Genomic DNA, 19738 nt, shown 5'->3' on the forward strand with positions numbered 1-19738 from the left:
ACTCTTTACCTCTCTGATAATCCATGATATCACACATGTTGCTAGGCATGATTGCCATACATTAATAAAACTCATTGATTAACAATATTTGTTGTTATCTGAAAATAAACTGAACCTTGTTAGAATTAAGACAAATATTTCTTTAACATCTAATTTACATATGGCTCAAGGAATTCCCATATATTGGCTACTAAGGAGTTAGTTATCAAAGATTACTAAAAATAATGTATATTACTTACCCCTGTCCTTTGAACTTCCATAAAAATGGCTCTTTGGAACGATTTTTCCCACACAGCTAGTTCGCTTCCTAGCTCTACATTGAAAAAATGACTTTTTCCCTGTCCAACCATGACACTGAAGCAATATGGCCGTTGGTCTTCCAGGTCGTAGTCCTGGTGAAGACCTAGATAAAAATTTGCTTGTAACCAGCAGTCATCAGCAAGCCAGAGCTGAAAAACATAGAATAAAAGTTTATTTGCTTTAATTACTGGAAAGGAGCTAAGAACATAGAAAGGAATGTTAGATACAGAAGGAATACAGAGTATCAGGGGTAGGAGGGACATTAATATAGAGAAAAAAATAGAGCTAGAGAGGACCTTAAGAAGTAGAACATATGAAAACAGAGTGTTAGAAGGGTCTTTAATTGTCACTTAGCTAAACCTCTTTAATTTGAGAAAGGAAAAAAAAAACCTGACAAATAGACAGATGAAGTAATTTACTTAAATTCACAAGGTGAATGAGTAGAAAAATTAAGAGTAGAATGCAAACGGCCAGGCCAGTTTTTTTAATCACATTATATATAAGCCTGTATATATTTCTAAGAGAATGTATTTATGTAGAAGTATTTTATTATGCTTCACTTTTAGTTATTCATTGATAAAATAGGGAAATATTTAATATAAGATAATAGAGATTATTATCTCCATCAAAGGAGAAAGATACTATATGTTGATGGGTCCAATGGGAAACAGAGATCATTGAAATGAAATAATTAATTGCTCTTTGTGCAAGAACATAAACCTATAAGGAAGGTAATGTCATCATTATTATTCTTACCATTAAATGAGGAAACTAAAGCACAGAAAGAATGAATAAATTGTATGTGGTAGTAAACACAGAATGTACTGGAGTCAGTATGCAAACCCAAATACTCTTCTGAGTCGAAGTCTGAATCCCTTTCCATTACGCATTCATTATACACAGGATAGGGACTAGACCTATGATTTCACTGATATAAAGAGTGATGTAAAATATCTTTATCTACGTCTACCCCTGTATATATTCTTCCTTATTCTTTCCTCTCTTATTTCTCTCTTACTCACTTTTCCTCTCCTTTCTGCTCTCCTCTCTCCAATTTCTCCTTCTTTACTCCTCATACTCCTCTTTTCTCCTTCCCTCCTTCCTTCTTTCACAATTTGATTTTGATTTGTGTTTGAGTAAGAGTGTGCATGTGTGTGTGTGTGTGTGTGTGTGTGTGTGTGTGTGTGAGTGAAAGAATGAGAGAGATACAGACAGACAGACATATAGAGACAGAGAGATAGAGAGACAGATAGACGAAGAGGTTGTCTTCCTGGCTACATGATCCTGGGTACGACACTTGACTATACTACTGCCTGGGTACTATCCAAGAATATGTTACAAAGTAGGTGCTGTTCTATATGGGCATCCTCTTATTCCTAAAGAAGTTCCTTTATTGATTAAATCACAAGTCCAGTTTCAAATAACACAAGTATAGGTACATTTATATAGGAAATCAGTTCCTTAAAGGTGGGACTATTGGTTTGATTTGAATCCCCAGCACATAGAACAGTGCTTGTATAGAGTAGGACATAAATTTATGTTAGTTGAATTGAGTTATGTATAAAGCAAATTCTTTAACTAACAAATGTTTCCATCTTATTAATAAAAAAGAAAAAAATATTTAGAAAGATTATTGATGGTTTAACTTTATCTGAAAAAGTGAAACACAAATTTAATTTTTTTTCTTTTCAGAAGGGATATTAATGTTACTTGATGAAGTGCATTCTACTTAACCGTTCAAAAGGTATGTCTCAGATATACTATTCAGATGATGTTCATAATTTTAGTCACGACCGCAATCAAGGCACTGATTGATGCAATTTTCTCATCAATTTCATGGCTGGTGTAAAAATTCAGTATAGACATAATTTTAATAGGTGGAAGGTAAATAACCTTTAGGGAGAAAAGAATACCACCGAGAAGCAAAATAATTTCTCCAAACTTATGTTTCTGGCCTAAACACTGATAGATATAATTTTGGAAGGGGGTTTATGAACACAGGTCACAAAGGAAAATTGAAACTGTAAAGTAATACTCTTTTTCCAATTGAACTTTTATTCTAATTCCTGAAATATAAATTGACTTCATGTAGAAAATATTAAAGATGAAGAGAAGCAACATCAGTATTATAAGTAATTCTAGACAAAATGGATTTCTGCATGGTGGTTTATCTTACAAAAAAAAATCCTGCAGTATTTGACTCAGGCAAAATGTATAGGCTCAGAAGGTATTATAAGGGGATTCAGTTTCATAAGATTTATGCCTGAGTAATTATTGTAAGACTTTCTGTGTATTCTGAGCAGATTTAAATAAGATTTAAAATTTGTGTTGGAGAGAGAAAAGTAAGGCAAAATCTGACATATTCATTTATTCAATAAATACTTATGAAGTACCTACTCTGTGTCAGGCATTGTGCTAAAAGCTGAGGATTCATAAAAAGGGCAAATATAGTCTTTGCCTTTACAGAGCTCATAACTTAATAGGAAAGAATGTGAAAAAATATATAATATATAACATATATATATATATATATTTATGTAACATATAATACATTGTTGTGTTATATAATAAATATGATAAAAAGCAAGCAACACATGATAAATAAACAATAAAAGTAAGGCAGTAGAATGGAGCAGTTGGGAAAAGTTTGACATAAAAGATTGTGCGAAAGATAAGTGGGTCATCTCACTAACATCTCAGCTCCCTTTTTGGACTTCTCAAGAGCTGCCTTTTCAACCTTGCAAAAGCCTCTGCTTTGTAGTCTTTTTAGCATGTCTAGAGACATTTTCCTATCCACATTTCTCCATTATCCTTCTCTTATTTCTATTTCCCTTTTATTTACTGTGTTCTCCTTTTAAATTCTAAATTCCATGAAGGTTTAGTCCAACTCATTTGCTTTTATTTTTCCCTAATTCTTAGCAGTGTCTGGCACATAATAGAAGCCAAATAATTGGCCTCTATATTTACTTATCTATCTGTGGTAGATAGCAATTTCTGCCTTAGTAGAAATATGAGCAGTAGCTAGATGACCATTTGTCAGATTTTGATGGAGGGGATTTTTGCCCAGGTTTGGGTTGGCTGAACTGGATGGCTTTTGAGATTCTTTCCAAAATTAAGATTCTGTGCTTCTGTTTTAGTCATTACATAAAAGCTTTTCCAGAGAGACACAGTGTACAAGAACACACAGTAAGAAATCAAACTCCTACAAAACTACAATGTTCTGCCTTAAAGAATTCTCAACTGCCTTTCTTACTAGCCCTCCTGCAAACATAGCTGCGTGTGCAGTCTCAGAATAAGAACTAGTTTAAAAAACAAGAACAAAAAGAAACAAGTATTAGTCCATAAACTTGGACAAACTCTGGTTATTTTTTTAAGTAGACTATGTGAAAATTCAGTGTAAGAGAAGCTGATTCTTTCATGTTAAGGATAAAGGCAACAAACTCTTCCTTATTTTGTAAATTAATTGCCCTGATTTCATGATTGTGGTAACAGGTACAATTATCTTTTTTAATTTTAATTTTTAATTTCATACATTGTTCCTTGGTTACAAAAATCATTTTATTTCTCTCCCTCCGCTTCCCCTCCCCTCCCATAGCTGATGCGCAGTTTGACTGGATATCGCCTGTGTTCTTGATCAGAACCTCTTTCCATGTTGTTGGTATTTGCAATAGGGTGTTCATTTTGAGTCTATTTCTCCATTCTTATCTCCTTTGACCCATGTCATTAAGCTGTGGTTTTTGTTTAGTGTTTTTACTCCCACAGTTTTTCCTCTGGATGTGGATAGTGTTTTTTCTCCTGTACCCTTCTAGGTTGTTCAGGGTTTACCTGAAAATTGAGCATTACCATCAGTGGAGGAGTCCATTACCTTTGATTGTACCACAATGTGTCAGTCTCTGTGTACAATGTTCTGGTTCTCCTCCTCTCACTCTTCATCACTTCCTGTAGGTTGTTCAAGTCTCCATGGAATTCCTACACTTTAATATTCCTTTTAGCAAAATAGTATTCCATCACCAACATATACCACAATTTGTTCAGCCATTCCCCAACTGAAGGGCGTCCCCTGCTTTTCCAATTTTTTTGCCACCATAAAGGGTGCAGCTATGGATATTCTTGTACTTGTCTTTTTCCTTATAATCTCTTTGGGCGTACAATTATCTTTTAAGAATTTGAAATGAGAAAATGGTCACTTACTTAAATGTTTGCTTTTCAACTTTCATATGCTCCAAGCCATATAACTACTAACAGGCAACAAATAATTAAAATCCAACAACTTTGCTGTCTAGTATCTGTTACAGTCCTTAAGAATATAAATGAAATTATTTTTACATCTTGAATTCCCAAAAGTCAGATTTTGAGGTTGGATTTTTCATTTCATTGTCAACAAATGAATAATCTCAATATAAACTAAGTCTCATAAATTAACCCTGGCAGAATACATTAACATTTGAGTCATGTTGAACAAGAAGTCAGTAATAATGATCATTTCATAAGACTTTTAAAAATCCTTTCAGGTATGTCATGATAGAGACATGGTCCAATGGAAAGAATATTGGGCTAGAGATGGGACATAATTTCAGACACTGCCTTTGAAACTTTATTCTTTGTGTGATCTTGAAAAATTATGTACTTTTCTGGTCTCATTTTACGCACATGTAAAATGAGAAGCTTTGACTTATGTTGATTGCAACTCTAAATTTGTAATTTTATGATCTCCAAACATTCAGGTCCATTAGGCCCGCCAATAACCTATTGAATTAAAGATTTACAAACCATTTGGATAAAGGTTTCCATATCATCCCCCGTTTCCTACTCTTTGATCCAATCCTTCAAGAAGAGATTCTTCTTACCTGTTTGGGTACCACATATCTGACAAATGGTCAACTAAGCCACTGCACAGAGACTTCTACTAAGGCAGCACTGAGGTAAGCTCTAGGGATTCAGAGAAAGGCCAAGGTCTTGTACTCTATTAGGGAAGACCACATGCAAACAACTACATACAAGAAATATTTATATAGGATATATTGGAGATAATCAATGGCAGGAAGGTGCTTTCATTAAGAGTGATAATCCTAGTTTCATTCTTCATCATTTCATATTTGACCTATTGAGATATCTTTCTAATTATTCTATTTGAGTATAGCCTTTTCAATTCATTATTAATACAATAGTCAAATTGATATTCATAAAACACATGTCTGACTATCTTATTCCCTTCTTCAAGAAATTGCAGTGGTTCCCCTATTTCCTCTGGGATAAGGCACACATTCTTCTTCTAATTACTTAAAGTGCTTCACAATCTGGCTCCACTTTATCTTGCCAGAGTAATTACACATCTTCCCTCTCATACACTCTATGTTCCAATTGAATTGGGCTACTTGCTGTTCTGGCAGATGGTAGCACATTTCATAGAGGACTGGTCCTAGAATTAACTGGCTTCAAATATGGGCTTAGGCACTTGCTCGCTCTATGACCCTGGAAAAGGCACCTAAATCTGTTTGCCTCAATTTCTTTAACTGTGAATTGGGATTAATAATAGTACCTACCTCATAAGATTGTTGTGAGGATCAAATGAGATATTTGAATTGCTTAGTATAATGCCTAGAACACAAAAGGCACTATATAAAGGCTTATTATCTTTGTCTCATTATACATGATATTCCATTTCTCATCTTTAAGTTGTTCCTTAGGGGTCAGTTGAAAACCACCTCCTTAAAGTGGCTTTTCTGATATTCTTAGTTACGACCAAACCTGAATTGCTTTGGGTTACAAGCTATCTGTGTCTGTCTGTGAGTATCTGTTTATCTATCTGTTTCTTTTATTTAATCAGCTGGATGTTGTATTCTTCCAATTAAATATAAGCTCCATGAGGGTAGAAAAGTGCTATCTCACTTTTAGAAAATCCCCAGCCCACAACAAAATAACAATGCTATTTTTAAGTATATATTAACAACACATTGAGTAAATGCTTTGTGGTAGGGGCCTTCAAGCCACAATGTCTTGACACGGTCACACATGGAGGCCAGGAGTTCACAAAGTAGCTCCTTGGCAGGATGGAGACATCCACTGAGCCCCCTTTTGTGTAACATGAGAACAAAACACTTGCACATTATCCCCCACACCCCCTAGAATACCACCAAAAAATTGTACTTACAAAACCAAGCTCAAAAGACTATCATGGGTTAACTTCTGCTCATGCATATAACTTCTAACAAAGCTGTGTTCAGAAATCCCCTACTCCCATGCACAGAACAAATTCTCCTAAGCCAGTACATCAATCCTCCTAGGGAGAGACTTGTACACCATACTTTAACATATCATGCCTCACTGACTTGATTCACCAACCAAAATTCATCTTGGAAACTCCCCATGAATCACTAAGACAAGATTAGCCTAATATTAAAACTGAGTTATGTTTCTATTACCCCTTTGATCCCTCAACTTGGCTACAATGTTTGTTGATTGTCTTCTAGAACTTCTGATTATCTATTTTTATTAGAGGTAACAAATGATTTTCTTTGATTTTTCACAAGCTCAAATGCCTCAAAGGTTAATGAAAAAAACTGACCTCCAGCTACACCACCTGTGATGAAATAATTTATCTTTTGCAAAAGCTTTGTGTATGCTGTCAGAATCAATAGTAAAAATATAAGTATATAGAATGATCACAGAATGTTACTCAAACAATTTGTTAAAAGTTAACTTATCACATTCAATCATCTGCATTGACCATGTATGTTGAATAATGTAGCTGTGTGCCAAGAAAATATGTATTCATTGGGCTATAAAAATAAAAGCTGATCCTGTGCCTAGTGAAGGAGTTCTATGAAAAACTTGGCCCCAGGCTGATGTACATAGATGTCTTCCATCACTCATTTACGCCTTTGCCACCACACCTGAGGACCCTTGAATCTCTGAGAAAGGCCCCAAACTTGAGGAAGCTTTGTGATTTACTGATTGATACAAAGGAAAGATAGATTGAAAGAGTCAGATTATAGAATATTATGTCATTATAGAGATTAAGATCAGAAAAGCACTGTAATAATCCAAACACATCATTTACAAATGAGGTTAAAGTGTCTTTCCTAATGCCACATAGCTAGTTACCAATTAAGAAACATAGATGTTCTCAATTGATTAAAATGTTTTTAAATTTCCTGTGATTTCAGGTACACATTTCAAAACTTCTAGTATATAAAGTGATGTGAGATTTACATAAAATTTGAGATTTGGACTTCCGGGTTAATATGGTTGCAATCTAGATGTGAATCGCTTCCTCTCCCCAGCACCAAACGAAATAGACTACCTCAAAAGAGCATAAAAATCACCTTTTGAAGAATGGAGGGACTCTCCAGTACCCCACAGAAACGAAGGTACGTGGGGCTTGAACATTTCCACACTATAAGGAGGAGGAAAAGCCTGCACAAAAACGTGAGCTGAGCCGCCCCTGCCCCCAACCCCCCCAATCCAGAGTAAGGTATCAGAGAGCTCACTGGGACAGTGAGGAAGTGAGGAGTGTCTCTGTCTGGGGGGGGGCACACTACGGTCCTTGGGATCTAAAGACTGCAAGGAAACGACCTCTCAGGGCCGTTTCATGGGAAATTCCTGCACTGACCAAAGGGGTGGCCATGCTGAGAGGCTGCGCTGAGCAAAGGGGCGGCCATGCTAAGAGGCTGAGCTGAGCAAAGGGGCGGCCACGCTGAGCACAGGAGCCTGCACTCTAAGAAACATTGGAGGCTGGGAAGAACTAGTCTGAGGCAACCTAAATTCACAGAAAATCCGCCCATATCACCCAGACCCCAGACCAAAAAGGAAAGGGGAATAAAACCACCAAAGGGATGGCTTACATGGCCCAAAATCAAGGCTCCAGGAAGAAAGGGAAAAAGGTGACTATTGAAAACTTTTATGGCAGGAGTACCCAAGGAAAAGAAGAGAAGGAGGATGAAACCCAAACAAAAGCAAAACATGCCTCACAAAATGAATATTATCCACAAGCTCTGGAAGAACTCAAATTGGAGCTTACCCAAAAGATGGAAACTGTCTGGAAAGAAAAATGGGAGAAAGAGATCAGCAGTCTGATAGAAAATACTTACACAATTGGAGAAAGAGCTGGAAGCATCTAATAGAAGGGCAGACAAAGCTGAAAAGCAAAACCAGTCCCTAATGACCAGAATTAAGCAACTGGAAGACAGTGAGCATGCAAAACAGCAAGAATTAATAAAGCAAAGCCAAAAAAATTAATGAATTAGAAGAAAACACAAAATATCTCACTGAAAAGGTCACAGGCCTGGAAAACAGAGGAAGAAGAGACAACGTGAGAATTATTGGTCAGCCCAAAAAACCAGAGATAAACAAAAACCTCGATGCTATACTACAGGAGATTATAGAAGAAAATTGCTCACATGTTCTGAAGCAAGGGGGCAAAATAGAAATAGAAAGGGTTCATAGAACACCCTCTATACTAAGTCCCCAAAAGACAACCCCCAGGAATATAATCGCCAAATTCAAGAGCTTCCAAGAAAAGGAGAAAATCCTACAAGAAGCCAAGAAGAGGAGCTTCAGATATAGGGGGCTCCCATAAAGATCACACATGACTTAGCGGCTAACACACTAAGAGATCTCAAAGCATGGAACACGATATTTAGAAAGGCAAGAGAGATGGGTCTCCAACAAGAATCAACTACCCAGCAAAACTGACTATATATTTCCAGGGAAAAGTATGGGCATTCAACAAAATAGAAGATTTCCAAGCATTTGCTAAGAAAAGACCAAAACTTAGTGGAAAATTTGATATCCAATCACAGAAAGCAAGAGAAACATAAAAGGTAAATATGAAAGAAAGGGAAAAGGAGATAAATCTTATCTTTTTCTTTAAGTCAAATTCTCTTCTATAAGGACTACATTTACATCAAATTATATATATTAATATGTGGGGAAAATGTATTGTGTAACTCTCAAAAATTGTATGCACCATAAGAGTAGTTAGAAGAATCATGCATAGGGAAAGATTGGGGCATCAAGAAGATCTGGTAAAAGGGGGGGGAAGAAAGGAAAATGGAGGGGGGGGAGGCATCAACAATAATAATACATACTTCAAGAAATAGGGGGGGACTAAATACAATAATCTTTCCCATACAAACATACACATGGGAAGGGGAGAGGAAGGTCTCTCATATGAAAAGGAGAGGAAGAGAGCATGAAGTGGTATTACTTAAACCTTACTCTCAGTGAAATAAACTCTGAGAGGGAAGAACATCTAGATCCAGTGGGATCCTGAATTCTATCTTATCCAACAGGGTAAGAAAGAAAGGGAAATTAAGGAGGCAGAGGGAGGAGGGAGTATAAAAAGGGAGTGAAGGAGAGACGGGAGGGGAAGGGAGCATAAAAAGGGAGGGGCTAGAAAGGGAAGCATACCAAGGGAGGGGACTAGGGGGACTGACCCAAAGTAAATCACTGGTTCAAAAGGATATAGCTAGGGAAGAAAGGTCAGAACTAGGGGAAGATATCAAAATGCCAGGGAATCCACATGTGACAATCATAACTTTGAAAGTGAATGGGATGAACTCACCCATAAAACGTAGACAAATAGCAGATTGTATTAGAACCCCAAAACCTACCATATGTTGTCTTCAAGAAACACATATGAGGTGGGTTGATACTCACAAGGTTAGAATTAAAGAATGGAGTAAGATCTTTTGGGCCTCAACTGATAGAAAGAAGGCAGGAGTTGCAATCATGATATCTGACAAAGCCAAAGCACAAATAGACCTGATCAAAAGGGATAGGGAAGGTAAATATATTCTGTAAAAAGGGAATATAGACAATGAGGAAATATCACTAATCAACATGGATGCACCAAACAGAACAGCATCCAAACTTCTAATGGAGAAACTAGGAGAATTGAAGGAGGAAATAGACAGTAAAACTGTATCAGTGGGAGACTTGAACCAACCACTATCAAATTTAGATAAATCAAACCAAAAAATAAATAAGAAAGAGGTAAAAGAGGTGAATGAAATCTTAGAAAAATTAGAGTTAATAGACATATGGAGAAAAATAAATAGGGACAAAAAGGAATACACTTTTTTCTCAGCACCACATGGCGCATTCAAAAAAATAGATCATACACTAGGTCACAGAAATATGGCACTCAAATGCAGAAAAGCAGAAATAATAAATTCAACCTTTTCAGATCATAAAGCAATAAAAATATTGATCATTATGGGTACATGGAGAGCCAAATAAAAAATTAATTTGAAATTAAATAATATGATACTCCAAAATTGGTTAGTTAGAGAAGAAATCATAGAAACAATTAATAATTTCATTGAGGAAAATGACAATGGTGAGACATCCTTTCAAACCTTATGGGATGCAGCCAAGGCAGTACTTAGAGGAAAATTCATATCCATGAGTACATATATTAACAAATTAGGGAGGGCAGAGATCAATGAATTGGAAATGCAAATCAAAAAACTTGAAAATGAACAAATTAAACCCCCCAACAAGAAAACCAAACTAGAGATCCTAAAAACTAAGGGAGAAATCGAAAGTGATAGAACTATTGATTTAATAAATAAGACTAGAAGCTGGAACTTTGAAAAAACAAACAAAATAGACAAAGTACTAGTCAATCTAATTAAAAAAAGGAAAGAAGAAAGGCAAATTAACAGCATCAAGAATGAAAAGGGGGTCCTGACCTCCAATGAAGAGGAAATTAAGGCAATCATTAAAAACTACTTTGCCCAACTATATGGCAATAAATATACCAACCTAGGTGATATGGAAGAATATTTACAAAAATATAAATTGCCTAGACTAACAGAAGAAGAAATAGAATTCTTAAATAATCCCATATCAGAACAAGAAATGCAACAGGCCATCAAAGAACTGCCTAAGAAAAAATCCCCAGGGCCCAATGGATTCACAAGTGAATTCTATCAAACATTCAAAGAACAGCTAACCCCAATACTATACAAACTATTTGACATAATAAACAAAGAGGGAGTTCTTTCAAATTCCTTTTATGACACAAACATAGTTTTGATCCCAAAGCCAGGCAGGCCAAAAACAGACAAAGAAAATTATAGACCAATCTCCCTAATGAGTATAGATGAAAAAATCTTAAATAAGATACTAGCAAGTGATCAGAAGAGTCATTCACAATGATCAAGTAGGATTTATACCAGGGATGCCAGGCTGGTTCAATATTAGGAAAACCATCCACATAATTGACCACATCAACAAGCAAACCAAAAAAAAAAATCACATGATTATTTCAATAGACGCAGAAAAAGCCTTTGATAAAATACACTCCTATTAAAAACACTAGAAAGCATAGGAATACAATGGTCTTTTCTAAAAATAATAAACAGTATATATCTAAAACCATCAACTAATATCATCTGCAATGGAGATAAACTAGATGCATTCCCAATAAGATCTGGAGTGACACAAGGATGCCCATTATCACCTCTACTATTTGACATTGTACTAGAAACACTAGCAGTAGCAATTAGAGAAGAAAAAGAAACTGAAGGCATCAAAATAAGGAAGAAGGAGACCAAGTTATCACTCTTTGTGTATGACATGATGGTCTACTTAAAGAATCCTAGAGATTCAACCAAAAAGCTAATGGAAATAATCAACAACTTTAGCAAAGTTGCAGGATACAAAATAAACCCACATAAGTCATCAGTATTTCTATATATTTCCAACACAGTTCAGCAGGAAGAACTAGATAGAGAAATCCCATTCAAAATCACATTAGACAAAATAAAATACTTAGGAATCTATCTCCTGAAAAAAACACAGGAACTATATGAACACAACTACAAAACACTCTCCACACAACTAAAACTAGACTTGAACAATTGGAAGATCATTAACTGCTCATGGGTTGGATGAGCCAATATAATAAAAATGACCATCCTGCCCAAACTCATTTATCTATTTAGTGCCATAGCCATTGGACTTCCAAAAATATTTTTTACTGATTTAGAAAAAAACCATAACGAAGTTCATTTGGAAGAACAAAGAATCAAGGATATCCAGGGAAACAATAAAAAAAAAATACAAAGAAGGGGGCCTTGCAGTCCCAGATATCAGACTATATTATAAAGCAGAGGTCATCAAAACAATTTAGTACTGGCTAAGAGAACGAAAGGAGGATCAGTGCAATAGACTCGGGGTAAGTAACCTCAGCAGGACAGCATACGACAAACCCATAGAACCCAGCTTTTGAGATAAAAATACACTATTTCATAAAAACTGCTGGGAAAATTGGAGGACAGTGTGGGAAAAATTGGGTTTAGATCCACACCTCACACCCTACACCAAGATAAATTCAAAATGGGTGATTGACTTGAACATAAAGAAGGAAACTATAAGAAAATTAGGCGAACACAGAATAGTATACATGTCAGACCTGTGGGAAGGGAAAGACTTTAAAACCAAGCAAGACATAAAAAGAGTCACAAAATGAAAAATAAATAATTTGGAATACATTAAATTGAAAAGGTTTTGTACAAACAAAACCAATGTAACTAAAATCAGAAGGAAAGCAACAAATTCGGAAGCAATCTTCATGCAAACCTCTGACAAAGGTTTAATTACTCAAATTTACAAAGAGCTAAATGAATTGTACAAAAAATCAAGCCATTCTCCAATTGATAAATCGGCGAGGAACATGAACAGGCAGTTCTCAGCCAAAGAAATCAAAACTATCAATAAGCACATGAAAAAGTGCTCTACATCTCTTATAATCAGAGAGATGCAAATCAAAACAACTCTGACGTATCACCTCACACCTAGCAGATTGGCTAACATGACAGCTTTGGAAAGTAATGAATGCTGGAGGGGATGCGGCAAAGTAGGGACACTAATTCATTGCTGGTGGAGTTGTGAATTGATCCAACCATTCTGGACGGCAATTTGGAACTATGCCCAAAGGGCGATAAAAGACTGACTGCCCTTTGATCCAGCCATAGCATAGATAATAAGGAAAAAAAAAACTTGTACAAGAATATTCATAGCTGCACTCTTTATGGTGGCCAAAAATTGATGGGGAATGGCTGAACAAATTGTGGTATATGTTGGTGATGGAATACTATTGTGCTAAAAGGAATAATAAGGTGTAGGAATTCCATGGAGTCTGGAACAACCTCTAGGAAGTGATGCAGAGCGAAAGGAGCAAAACCAGGAAATCATTATACACAGAGACTGATACACTGTGGTACAATTGAACGTAATGGACTTCTCCATTAGTGTCAATGCAATGTCCCTGAACAATCTGCAGGGATATTAAAAAACACTATCCACAAGCAGAGGATAAACTGTGGTAGTAAAAATACCGAGAAAAAGCAACTGCTTGACTACAGGGGTGGAGGGGATATGACTGAGGAAAGACTCTAAATGAACACTCTAATGCAAATACCAACAACACGGAAATGGGTTCGAGTCAAGAACGCATATGATACCCAGTGGAATCACGCATCAGCTATGGGGGAGGGGGAGGAAAAGAAAATGATTTTTGTTTCCAATGAATAATGTTTGGAAATGACCAAATAAAATAATGTTTAAAAAATTGAGATTTGGCTTCCTGATAAAATAACTTTCCTCAAAAGAATAATCTCATTTCTTTAGTAGACACAACATAAACTTTACTTCCATATTATACTGCTTACCTTTACCAAAAAAGGTATATAATTTCCAATACCTAGAATTTCATGGATATCATTTCATGTCCCTTTGTATTGACACACATTGTTAGTAAATGGCAGACACATGGCAGACAGCCAATACTAATGTCATTTTATTAGGAATAGTTAAAATTTCACTTGTATAGCAAGATAGTAACTACACTAAATGAGATGCCTGTGAATGCTTGATTTGTGTTATAGATAAAACTGTATGCTCATTTATATTACCAATAATATCTTCTGATAGTAAAAGGTACCAGTCATTACAAATTAGGCTTTACAAGAGCAGATCAAAGTTCATAATGATTGTGGGGATATCTAAAATGTTTTAAATTTCTCATTAAATTAAAAAAATTTTGAAAGAATAGGTATTTTTTTTCTTTTCCTCTATTATCTAAAATCTCAAATTTTCTTGCTTATGTGAAGATGCCTCATTTTCATTGTGAACTTACCTTGTGAACTTTAAATAGTACCTCACAGAGGTTATAGATTTTTTCAGCTCGTACCCAGTCTAATGTACTCACCTGTAAGAAACAGAAAATCATGCATAAAAAGATGTTTTACTCAATTAGACTAAACATTTAGGTCATCTGTTAACATAAAATGAAACTTTATATATATCTATATATCTATATATATTTATCAATAAAATCTCAAGTGAGCACTAGTTTGCAATACACTCATACATGTAGTGCCTATATCATTTACCAATCATATTTGTTTAATTTAAATGCAAAATATGTTACGTTCAAAATAATTTCAACTTATTTAAGGTAATGCAGGATATCCTTTTATCTAAGAATTCATCAATAAATATCCTTATGAGTAGCAACTATGATTTGAGATTTCCTCTCTTAAGTTACTACCAAAAGAGTGATGTTAACAGGGATTTGAACAATTCGTGGAAAGGTTAATGTTTTAGTATTTGGGCAAATATGATGTAGTGAAAAAAGTCCTTGATTTGGAGTCAAAGTTCTTACACTACTTGTAACAATTTATATCAATGTGAACGTGATTGAATCAATCTGTCTCAATTTATTCATTAGTACAATGAAGAAAACTAGATGACCTCTAAACTCCTTTACACCTCTAAATTTACTTTCCTATAATCCAATGTGGCCCTCAGTTCAAATTCCAGCTCTGTTATCTTTGGGATATTAGGCAAATTACAAGCTTTCTAAGGCTCAGTTTCATCCTTTGTAAATTAAGGGTTTTAGAGTATGTCTTTTCTAAGCTCCCTTTCAACTCTTAATCTTGTGTCTATTAACGATTATCATTAATTTGAATAAACTAAGTGGATATCATAGTGACAGAAACAATCACATAATTTGACTTGGTGGATTAAAAGAGTTGAAATTATTTATGAAGAAACTGCAGGAGTTCTATACCAAATTGGAATGCCATGTTATCAGTTTCTCTTACTCTTCCATGAGAAAGGATAATCAAAAGTTCACTGCATTATGACTTTCAAGTACCAAAATCACACTGTGCAAGAAATTTGATCAAATTGTTTTATCCTGAAGTAAACTTCTTATTAAATAAAATGTGAGAGACATAAAATAAGGAACTCCAAAGCCATTAAGTTTTCCTAAATGTCCTTCCAACATTAAGTTAATGATGTGAATAAAAACTACATCTTGCATATTGCCATTTAATATTTAATTGGTTCCAGAGTCAACTCACAGTTCCTGATAAAAAATAAAGACTAAATCATCCCTAAGCAGCAAGAACAGTCAATTTAACAGATAACTGGTGTATTATTTCTTTGCTCTTTAATTTATTTATTTGTTATATTAAAGTTCCCATGTATTTCCACCTCTCCCTTGTTTAGCCATTCCCCAAAGGATGTTATCCTCTCAATTTCCAATTCTCTGACTCCACAAAAAGGGCTGCTAAAAATATTTGAGAACATATTGGTTCTTTTCTTTTTTCCCCAATCACCATAGGAAATAGACTTAATAGTTCTTTCTTTACTTTTTATAAAATAGAATTAAAGCCAGAAATGTCACAATATCATATTAGCTATTGATAATTTAAAGAACTCTATACTAAAAACTTTGGAGGATCTATTGTGTCTTCTGAGACCTTTGATTAAGAACAAATGCAGGGTCTAATAAAACCAACTTTTTGTACTTGCATTAATTCCCCTTATGATTCTGGAAAGTGACCCAGTTTTTATTCTTCCTAGGATATCAAAAGCACTTCCCTACTATACTTGCATTTTTACAGGTTCTATTGCGATACATGCACAAGATTACTTATACCATTACAGAGAAGAGTTTTATAAATTTCTAGTTATCACTGTTTTGGTTGTTGTTAAATAGTTTCCTGTGTGAAGAAAATCAATTGGTTTAATGATGTGTCTTAAAACTACCAAATGTGTTTGAAGATCAAGGTCATATATAAAAGTTTCATTCAGGAATCAAGATTGGAACACTTATTTTCTCTGTATTTTTTTCTTTTCTTTTTCAACTTCCTTGTCACAAGATGAACTTATCTCATCCTCTTCTTTATTATTTTATTACTTCACTGTCATTTCCTTGTCATCTGAGATATAGATATCATGTATCCTAACAAAGGCCTATGTCTTTAGGAGTCTCTCTTCAATAAATGGAGGAACAATAAGTTGAGGCTAATTACAAAATATCATTTGTTACATTAATGACCTCATAAGTCAACTTTTTCAGTTGTTCTCTGTATCTTCAGAGTGATAAGCTGCAGTCCTCTTACTGTACATAAATGGATCAATGTTTGATCTTTTAAAATATACATTTACATACTATTTGCCCTTTGGTTCAAAGAATCATCGAGATAGAAGGGACCTCAGAGACCATCAAATCTCACATAAATCTAAACATCTCCTTTTTGTTTGAATATTCACAGTGAAGAAGAATCTATAACTTCCCAGGATATTTTACTCTATGTTTGGAGATCTTTAATTGTTAAAAAAGTGTTTTTTTTTACATCAATCTGAAATTGTCTCATTCACTTTTACCTATCAATTTTAGTTCTGTCCTCTGGGGTCAGAAACAACAAACTTAAGTCATCTTCCATGTAAAAACTCTTCAGAAACTTAGAAACTGTGATCTTTCCTTTGGATATATTTATTGCTTCTAAATTCTCCAAAGATTCTGCTCCAAAAATGGAGTAAGCCAGAGACAATTTGCAGAGAGGAAAAGTAAAATTTCTACTTTATCTATTTCATCTTATATATAATATACATATATGTATATATATATATATTAAGCTTGTTTTCAATACAGATAGATTACTTTTTTCATTTTGATATTCAGGGAAGAATATATTACTTAGCTTTCTGCCTTTTCCTCCAATTAATACAGCCTTATTCATTTTTCAAGAGTTAATATCCAACTTCTTGACAAAGCTCTCTCTGATCATTTCAGCCTTAAGTAAAGTTTCTTTTCCTTAAATCCCCAAAAGTCTACACTTTCTGTATCATTCATTTGACACTCATCCAAGTTAAAATGAATCACAAATTGTCTATTTAAGTACCTATCATGATACTTCAAACAATAAAACTCTCCTAGGAGTCATTGGTTTATGCCACTTTCATTTTCCATATCACCTTATATATAGTGCATCAAAAATGAGCAATAAATTATTATTAATTATATCATTTAAATAAATGTATAAAACCAGATGTGGTATATGTTAATAGTATAATATTAACTATATGATGCAAATATATATGAGTATAAGACCAAAATAATGTTCAACAAATAAGTTTTGTATGATTAATAATTAAGCAATTCAATAGAAAATATCTAAATGATGACCTTCAAGGGAAATCTCATCCCAAGAAGATAGTTTCTACCATTGTACCCGATAGTAAAAATACAAATACCAACCAAATGCTACTGCCTGCATATATGAATTAAAAAATCATTAAAGTCTTCCTATGTGAAAAGTACTCTGCCAAGTGCTGGGGATACAAATAAAAAATAGTCGAATATTACTCTCATGGAGCTCACATTCTAATCAAGGAGGCAAGATATATCATTACAACTTTTCAGGTACAAGTCAGATGGAAAGGTCCCTAAAGCTTTAAGGAGCAAAGCAGATGGTACTGGATTTTCTTTAATGTTATTTCTACTGATTAAATTTCATCACATTCTGATTTTGAATCAATTATAAGTGTCAAGGACTTTGTCACAAGAAATTTCTTTTCTGGGTCCCTAGTAGCTATGGCTGTAATATTTTCAGGAATAGTTGTCAGGCTTCTGAATCTCCACAAGGGCTGTTTCCCAAAATGACAAAGAGGGACACCAAGCTCCAAGAATGAATCTTTTCATGGCTATTGGGTTCATGGAACTGAGTTGTCCCTATAGGAGTGAGAAGGAAGATGATGGCCAAGGTTGTGGTAGTGATTTGACTTGCCAGATCCATGTTATTGTTTATTCCTCCCTCAGAGTTCCTTGCTGCTTCAGCTAGGCTGGACTGATTGCTTTTCGGGTGACAGTTGGTTGGCAGCTTTTGAGGATAGCTCACCCCCCTTCTCCAAAGGAATTTCTTTCCTAGAGGTTAGCTATAAGGGTTGAGCTAGAAGCAGGATGGATAGTTTTTTTTTTTGGAGGGTGCTAGATGTATTTTTGCTGGCCAAGGCAATAATCCTGCATTATGGAATAAATGTGGACTGTATTTCCAGTGTGATTATGGTACAAGAATATAGGATCTGACTTAAAAGGGTATGTCATTCAGAATCTGTAAAAATGCTATAGTTTTAGAAAACCTATTATAAGTGAGGTAATAAAAGTAACAGAACAGATTGACTAAGCCATAAATCACATTACAGAGGTGTTCTTCACTTTGGAAATGAAGATTCTCTCTCTTAGCCAATGGAAGACAATGAAGTACATTCAACATTTTATTTTTAAAGAAAGTATCTAGTGAAAATTGAGGTGGACTTGTGGAGTCAAATAGGAACAGTAAGGAGGTGATGGCAACTTAAACTTTCTATATGTCCTTCAAAAGCCTCTAATTTTTTTTTCTGATAAATGATTTTTATATCACCTGAAATAGTATTTATTCAACCATATAATATAAATGGTCACTCAGGAGGAAAGATAATGGAAAATAACACAAACTAATGGTTTAAATGTTGTTTGGTCAAATTATTTGAAAAAAGAGGGAGCATGAATTAGTAACATAATCATTAAGAATAATGGATTAAACAATTCATTCCTTAATATTTTCTTGAAATTCAATAACACATTTTTTCACATATGATGAATATACTCCAACAATCTGTGAAAACTAAGGCTATTTAAAATGGTCAAATAAGGCATAAAATATCTTATGATGTTGTTTCAATGATTAGGGTAGTTAGAGGGCAAATTGGGAAGAGTTCTGGATTAGAAATCATTTCCCGAGTTCCTGAGTTTAAATTTGGCTTCAGACACTTACTAGCTCTGTGACCCTGGGCAAGTCACTTAACCCTGTTTGCCTCAGTTAGAATATCTATAAAATGATCTGGAGCAGGAAATAGCAAACCAAACCAATATCTTTCCCAAGAAAATCCCAAATGGGGTAATGAAAAATTAGACAAAACTGAAAAAATGACTGCCTGACTGTTTCAATGATTCCTTACAATAACTTCCTACAGTCATAGACCAGGGTTGCTTAACCTGAGATTACATAAATTTATCTTTTTAAAAATAATATATTGAAAATTATTTTAATAGAATGTTTCTTTTGTAATCTAATGCCTTTTATTTTATACA

General features: G+C 34.6%; 1 protein-coding gene across 6 annotated transcripts in view; it reads right to left on the reverse strand.

Moving 5' to 3' along the window:
* Positions 1–19738, reverse strand: part of SNTG2 (syntrophin gamma 2) — a 771339-nt gene that overhangs the window by 150378 nt on the left and 601223 nt on the right. For 5 of the 6 annotated variants that reach the window (XR_008915522.1, XM_056813383.1, XM_007476195.3 and 2 more), the window contains 2 exons: positions 14450–14521; positions 240–449 (listed from right to left, as the gene is read on the reverse strand). Coding sequence is in view for 5 of the 6 variants with exons in the window: in XM_056813383.1 (XP_056669361.1) it covers positions 240–449; positions 14450–14521 (282 nt within the window). In the remaining variant the exon portion in view is untranslated. The remainder of the gene's footprint in view (positions 1–239; positions 450–14449; positions 14522–19738) is intronic. The other variant, XM_007476197.3, reaches the window with a different exon arrangement.

The sequence above is a fragment of the Monodelphis domestica genome, chromosome 1, assembly GCF_027887165.1.
Source record: "Monodelphis domestica isolate mMonDom1 chromosome 1, mMonDom1.pri, whole genome shotgun sequence".
Taxonomy (NCBI): Eukaryota; Metazoa; Chordata; class Mammalia; order Didelphimorphia; family Didelphidae; genus Monodelphis; species Monodelphis domestica.